Source organism: Corvus brachyrhynchos, unplaced genomic scaffold, assembly GCF_000691975.1.
Source record: "Corvus brachyrhynchos isolate BGI_N302 unplaced genomic scaffold, ASM69197v1 scaffold94, whole genome shotgun sequence".
Classification (NCBI taxonomy): Eukaryota; Metazoa; Chordata; class Aves; order Passeriformes; family Corvidae; genus Corvus; species Corvus brachyrhynchos.
Genome location: NW_008238330.1, coordinates 5251565 through 5259403, shown reverse-complemented (window position 1 = coordinate 5259403; position 7839 = coordinate 5251565). Strand labels below are relative to the sequence as shown.

Sequence of the window (7839 nt, the reverse complement as noted above, 5' to 3'; positions counted from 1 at the left end):
CAAAGATTCCTCAAGGTCAAGTGTTAATTGAGGACACAAGACAGAATCCTCAAGATCAAAGGTTACTTGAGGTCCAAGGACAGATGTTCCTCAATGGCAAAAGTTCCTCACAGTCACATGACAACAGTTACTCTAGGATAAAGGCTACTTCAGGTCACAGGAGAGGTTACTCTAGGTGAACGGACACTTGAGGTCAAATCTGGTTTGGTGTAAATCTCACCAGTGCCAACAATGACACCACAGCCAAGTCTCCAGCATGTTTTTGTCACCTGCATGCTGTCAGCTGATGCATGGATGTGTCCCACAAGGAGGGTGTGAGACCAGTTGGGTTGCCAGGCCCACAGCCATGTACCTTCTCACCACCTCAGCCTCCAAGGAAGGGGATTGCAGGCAAGCTGCCCACTGGGAACGGCCCTTCCACTGCCCTGCCTTCCCAACAATCCACCGCACCTGGCTGGAAAAAGCACTGTTGGGAACGGGCTACCTTGACACCAGCAAACACTCCAGCAACTAACCAGCACCAAGAACAGCACTCCAGCATCCAGGAGTGCTTTAACTTGGAAGTACAAATGCAGGCCGGCGTTGCCATGCAGAACTGCTGAACGGATGAAAGGTGAAAGGACTGAAGGGAGTGACAGGAGCAATTTGTGGTGAAGCCTCAGTGCTGATTTTGCAATGGCGGTTGCCTGTTTCTTTTCATGCTTAAGCAGTTTTTCTTTACAACCTGGTTAATAAAATTGGTGGCCAGCTTCTGACATGGATTTAGAAACATTAAAACAAAACAGGGAAAAAAAAAGTACAATGTAACAACTGAGATACAGTTGTTGGCATATATGGGGACTATAATACTCAATTAGGGAAATTAGATGCAAAATTAAAGTCATAATTTGAGATTAACAAGTAACTCGATGTTTGCCAGTACGTTACTAGAGTTCCAAATTTGAGTCCAAATCAGAAAAATCTCAACTTGTGTATAAAGTTTTTGACTGTCAGAACACAAAAGCATAAGGGAAAGTACTTAGAACAGGGCAATTAAAAAAAAAAACACCTAGTAATTTTTTTTTTAAATCTAGCACTACTTAGCTATCATGATAAACACAAAGCCACTTTTCTTTAAAAAAGAAACAGACCATTTCAAATATACCTTTCAAAAGTCACAGTAAGCCTAAAACGTTATTACATTGAGTAATGTTAGTCAAAAGCAACAAGAACCCCAAAACCTTTCCCATAAACAATATAAAAAAGCAGTTTTGAATGTTGCTCTGCTGTAATAGCTCATCTTTTCAAGCACTGAAACTTTCCAAATAGTTTATTTTAAACTATACATAGTGAACTCTTGAAAATTCAGGCAGCTTCACTCAATAGTATACAACCAAAACTCAAACCCATAATTGCTCAGCTTAGTCTATTTTAATGTTCTGCCAGGATAAATACATGCCAGAAAACAGCTTCTGAGATGTAAGTCATTTCAGAACAGAACATGTTTTAGTAACAAGAAAGCACATCTCTTAGGTAATGCAGAGGGGGAAAAAATGTTTTCCAAAGGATTTTCTTGGGATTTTCAGCTACCTGACAAGGGGTGAGGTTGTTTCAGTATGTCAAGGTTCAAATATTGCCTCAAGGTAATTTGAAATAGCAAAGGACTCCTTTCAGTCTAATTCAAATTAATCTCACCTATCAGCCTGAGAAACACTCCAAACAATGGGACGATAGCAAAAGAATCACCATTAACTGAAAAAAAAAAAAAAAAAAAAAAAAGAGGAAAGACCTACTAGCCCTGGAAGAGTTTGGTATTTCACTGATGATCTGCAATTAGCTTGCTTCCTAAGACTTGCTCTTCTCACTAATTGCACTGAAAGCTTTTATGCAAGATGAAATAAATGCTTGACTTCAAAGTCTCTGAAAGGACATGATTGTAAACTTTTCCCTTCACACAGCAATTGAAACGTTCTTGAGTGCCCATGGAGACTGTTTATCTGCTGTTACTAGGTGCCCCTACAACCCCTTTTCTTGCTACCCATGCTTGAATATCCACACTGCTGGGAGTCTTCACAAAAACAAACATAGAATCCAAGATTCTGAAGGCACAACCTTCATTATTTCCTCCTCATATAAACAGAGGGAAATACACTCAAACAGCTTTGGAAATAAACACTACCAGGATCTGGATGAGGCGGTTATTACAGAGCAGCTGCAGCTGACATACCTTCACCACAGCACAAACATTCTTGGGGGCCCATAACTTGTTTCCATCCTTTCCAAAATAACATTTGTCTGAACCCAAAGGACTCGAGAGAAACACCATGAAATCAGGTTTTCTAACTGATTTTTTTAATAAACTATAGAAGAACAAGGTAACATTTCAACCAAAGTGATGACAACTGCATGCTTAAAAGCAAATACATAACATATCTCTGGATTTTTCTGTTCTCTTTAGGAAAAAAAAGGAGAAAAACTGAACATAATGCATAGATTTCTACACATATTCAAATTATAGACTAAAGCAAGCAAAAACACAACTGGAAAAAATGTTTTGACAGCAATTCCAGATCTATGAAATTTAGAAAGGACGTTTCAGTTGTAAGAATCTTTATGCTGAACCAGATGACTTTTTTTATACAGCATGAAAATAAGTTTTATCAATTGAGGCACTAGGAACAAACTTACACAACAGCTCAAATGCATCTAATGTGTGAACTGAAAAACCTACAGCCCATGGCATAATAAAAATTTAGAATTTAAAAGGTTGCATTAGACTTGCACTTGCTCACATTGACACAGTGAAATTAGTGGAAAACGACTGTTTTTCCAGTTAGAATAAAATCAGGTTCTGATTGCTGTTTCCAAACAGTTATCTTCCTAGCTTTTTCTCATTGTCCTCGCTCACCTCATGTATTCTCGTCAGGGAAAAAAAAAAATGGAGAAGTTCTTATGTCACCCCATTCAGCAATGTTTATTAAGAAATGCAAAGCACCTGTCTTTGTGCAGCAGTTTCATCTACAGTGCTGTATTCCCTTACTCCATTGTGTTCCCCACATCACTGAGCTTCTACAGATTAATAAATTTGTTTAGAATTAGGTACTCAATAAGTTCTATAAGAGATGCTTATTTCTACCTTTTGATCCACATTTTCTGCAGGGGTTAGCGAGTACTAAAGACAAGGAGTCTTCACACAGTAATCGGAATGATCACACAGCAAGAGGAACTTGAGACAGAAAGAAAGGAGCTCATATGAATATGAATGCTGCTTTCTTTATGAGGAAGAGTATTCATGATCCAGTGAGGTTTCCACCCAGATGCTACAATAACTGGCACCTCTAAACACCTACACTAAAATATACCTCGATATCTTAATCAGGCACTTTAATAGAAAAACAAAGGAGCAACTTTTAATAACACAGGTACTGTGATAGTTATTCTGTAAGGCCAGAACATCTTGTATGAAGCATTCAGAAAATTAATTGTCCCACAGAACCAAGTAATTCTTATCAAGGGCTAAATGAAAGAAGAGTCCCTCATAAGACAAGCCTGTTAGGAAAAAAAAAGGCTGAAAAATGGTTAGCAAATATTTGGTAGAAGCCATTAACCCCAAACTTAGATTCTTCACTACCTTATGTAAAATGCAGTGCAAGGTTATTTATCCCTTGAGATGATGGATCCTAAAGTAAACATTCAATGTGCTTTAATTTACAAGACTTTCTCCCCGCCCCCCAAAAAAAGTTTTTCCACTGATAACAAGCTCCCTGAGGGAATACATCAATTTTTTCAAGGGAAAAAAAGCAATCATTTAAAAAACAAACTGCAAAGCTCCAGCAATCAATAGTTGCCCTATTTTGAGCCATAACACGTTTCCCATCAACATTTCTTTGGAAAACACAAGTTAGAACAACTATTCACTGGTCCTGTAAGAGGACCCTGACCTCCCTTCTTTCACACAGTATCCCGCAGGTGACAGTAACCATTCTTTAAAAATGTAATAAATGTATTTCAGTCCAATACACTTCAAAGTCATAGGAAAACTCTACCTGTAAGATTTCATCTACCAACACTTAAATGGTTAAATATAGATTCTGTCACAAAAATACAGAATCAAGGAAAAGAGGTGGAAATTCACTTGTAAGGCTAAACTCTTGAGAACTTCTTCGTATTATGAAAGTCAAGGAACAAATGAAGCAATCTACAGACACAGAAAACACATTTTTATGGTAATGAGAATGCCAAGTGTTTAAACCATTCTTAAGTAATTTATTTCTTTTTACTGATGATTTACAAGGCCTTGATTATTAGACAAAATAGCATATTTTAACTAAACTAAAAAAAATACAAACCAATGGAGTGTAGAAGAAAATGCTATATGGTTCTGTAGAATATATCACACCCAGTGCACACACTGCTTTGTTTTTCTCATCTGAACCTATTTGTTACTTACAGGATTTTTGCAAACAAATATTTTGGTCTAACCAAAATGTAGTGTACAGCTTCAGACCACTGAATTAGGCTCGAATTCTGGTATTAGTCTATGGTCTAAACCAGAGCAGTAGATCTTGCAAAGAGTTTAGTGTAATAAAAACTGATCTAGACATTTTGGAGCAGTTAACAAGGGACAGGAGTTATAGCTGCATACAGTTCAGTATGGTACACCAACCGAAGCTAGAAGTTTTAGTACACTTATTGCCAATTTCTCCCAAATTTTAACAAGCAGAGCTTCTTTGCAGAGACATTATTGCTGATGGTAATAAGGCTGTTGAGGAAAAGGGTATCCAGGTTGTTGAGGTGGCGGATATGGTGGTTGTCCAGGATTTTGATACACAGGTGAGGGTGCATATGGCAGATTATACTGACCATACATGTATGGATTATAGCCCATTGGCATTGGCATCTGGCAATACCTGTGGGGGGGCGGAAAAAAAGCATAACTGAGTTGAAAAACACAGATGATGTTAATTTGCAAAAACAACTCATTAATAAATACAAAAAGACATGCAATCTCCACAAATGCTTTCCTTCCATTTTGCTTTGAGTGCAGCAGGAAGTGTGGTTACTTTCAAGGAGCAGATATGAAAACTATTACAATGTGTGGAACAGAAATGCAGACAGAAGGTGGAGTAAAGGCAACTTGCTGGAACTAGAACTGATCTAAATTGATTCTCAAACATTTAATAACATTGTGCATATTTCAATATTTGCTGACAAAGGAGAGCACAGCTGCCTTCAATTCCTTGTGATAACACCAGGAAGACAGAAAAAAGCATCAGAAGAAAGCACACTACTCAACTGGAATTTTCTCTGTATTTTTCATCATCTTAGTATCGTGCTAAAGGTTTGAAAAACGAGATATGCCAACACTTTTGAGATAAACACCACCAAATGATTATGCAAGTGTTGGCAACAATCAACAAACCATAGTTAAGGAAATGCAGTCCTATTTTCCTTCTCCTTTAAAGGAGATAAACTAAACACCTAAAATGAACCTTCCCACAAAAGGTACAAGCAAATGATTCCTACAAGAGTTACATGACTAAAACTAACAAAAAACCAAAAAAACCCAAACCAAACAAAAAAAACCCCAACAAACCAAAAAACTAACAAACAAAAAAATCCCTTGCCTCAAACAGTAAACACATCTTCAACTGTAACAATAACTAATGTTAAAACATCACACACAAAAAAAAGTGCTTTTAAGCAACAGGATAACAAAAATCTGCTTAAGTGCTCCCATAACTTACCCTGGGTAAGGGGGATAAGTGGGGTAAGGTGGTCCCTGTGCCTGCGAAGGTGCAGTGCCTGCTGCAGGTGCACTGGCTCCTGGAGTAGGAGCTGGAGCAGCAGCAGGTGCTGCAGCTGTTCCAGAGGGTGCTAATGCAGAAGAGGAACTGCTTGCTGCAGAAATCACTGGGGGTGGTGGCCGTGCTGGTGGCTGTGGTTTAGTCCCCTAACAAGAGAAAGTGAATTTAGCTGGAGCTTCTTTATGGAAGTCTTGGAATCAAAAGCTGTGGTTATATGATTAACAGATTTTTATTTTCATTTTAAACAGACATTCTATATTTAGTCTATACAGATGATGCAAAGCATCTAGAAGGCAGTAAACTTTTAATTTCAAGTCTATAAATCATGAACATGAATAGTACATAACATACCTCTCTGCAAAGCCTTAAGATTTTGCCCTCTATTTCACTTCAATGCATTTCCAACTACACCAGCATATTAAGGAGTGATATACACAAATTACAGATCAGCTTAGAGTTCTCAAGTATGGACTCAGTATTTTCAACCCACTAATTCTGTAGCATGTATTTACCACCATGGTTCTTGGGGCTGGAGTGGGAGTCGGAGATGCCGCTGGCTTACTTCCTGCTGCTGGAGTGGTCTGATATGTAGGCAGTGGAATGGAGGGAGCACTGGGCTCCCTAGCAATGCTTTGCTGCAAATCCCTATTGAAAACAAAAAAGCAAACATGCAGCTTAGTTTAAGAATTGTTTGTTACATACTGCAGCAAGCTAAGCCAAAAAGATGCAACAGAGGAAGTCTAATATTTAAAGCATGATCACTGAGATAGCTCAAACTTAATTTGGAGCTCAAATCACTTCCACAGAAACCATTCCCATGCCAACTCACTGATTAACTGTTACATTTATTTTCTAATAATGTCTTTATGTTCTAACTCAGTACTGGGTATAGATCACAACAGTAGCCAAAACAGCAAAAGAGCACAGCAAGACTCAGCAGAATGTTCTATCAACACTAACCCTACAGCCTTAACACTGAACATTAACATAGTAGAGATGTGAGATATTCAGACCTCTGCCTTGGTTAGGCAGCCTAGCAGCTCCCAAATTACATGAATACAGGAAGCCAAATAAAGGCAGAAGGGGTTGTAACTCAGAATTTGTTTACAAGTACAATGGCCAAATGAAAAAGAACAACTCTACAAAGGATCAAGTTAGGAGAGGTAAAAATTGAGGGCGGAGCATCCCAGTTGCAACATGGCAAGTATACAGAACAACTGCAGTTTCACTAACCAAAATTTCAGTAACAACTAGTCCTTTTAAAAGGCTCTGTGCTTTGCTAAAGAACAGAGATTAAAAGGCAAACCATTTCAATTATGCTTTCCTCTTAAGAGCCTAAAAACCACACTGGAAACATACTACATTAGGTCTGATCTCATGTGGGGGACAATGACAACATCAAACACTCTTCCTCATATGAAGTTTGGACAAAATCTGCTTCTCTCTCCAGCACTGTAAGTAACCCACATATCTAAGCAATGATAAAGTATGAGACTAGAGCAGCCTACAGAGCAGAAACAGAATACTGATACTTTTCCCCCATCACACTGAACACATGGAAGACAATCATATGATGAAGCATTCATCTAATTTCTCAAACTAAGTTGACAGCAGGAGCAGGGTGCAGAAATTAGAAGTTCCTCAAAAGAAAGAATAAAATAAAATAACTAACAAATGCATGCCAAAAAGAACAGAGAGTGAAATCATAACATGAAACAGATTTGTGCTGAACTGCACATAGGAACAGTAGAGCAGACTTCAAAGTAGATTTTTCCACTTATTTCTCCTATTACTTTCCTAGGGGAGAGGATAGTAGGACTAGGATTAAAGCAAAGAGCACTTATTTCTCCTATTACTTTCCTAGGGGAGAGTAGGACTAGGATTAAAGCAAAGAGTGATAGGCTTAGCACACCTATTCTTCTTTTCTCATTTTATCAAGTACCATAATAAACATGTCTCCAAAGACAAATTTCTGATAAATACTTTAACGTTTCTGCAATGCTTAAACAAAACATTGAAATCTTACTTGAGCAGTTCATCTCTTTCAGTCTTG

The 7839-nt window shown here is 38.1% G+C and overlaps 1 protein-coding gene across 1 annotated transcript in view; it reads right to left on the bottom strand.

The window, feature by feature from the left end:
- Positions 1–2309: 2309 nt before the first annotated feature.
- Positions 2310–7839, bottom strand: part of PDCD6IP (programmed cell death 6 interacting protein) — a gene marked incomplete at its 5' end in the record, with an annotated part of 24073 nt that continues 18543 nt past the window's right edge. Inside the window, 4 exons of the mRNA XM_017734594.1 lie at positions 2310–4889; positions 5727–5932; positions 6299–6431; positions 7813–7839. Coding sequence (XP_017590083.1) covers positions 4721–4889; positions 5727–5932; positions 6299–6431; positions 7813–7839 — 535 coding nt within the window. The remainder of the gene's footprint in view (positions 4890–5726; positions 5933–6298; positions 6432–7812) is intronic.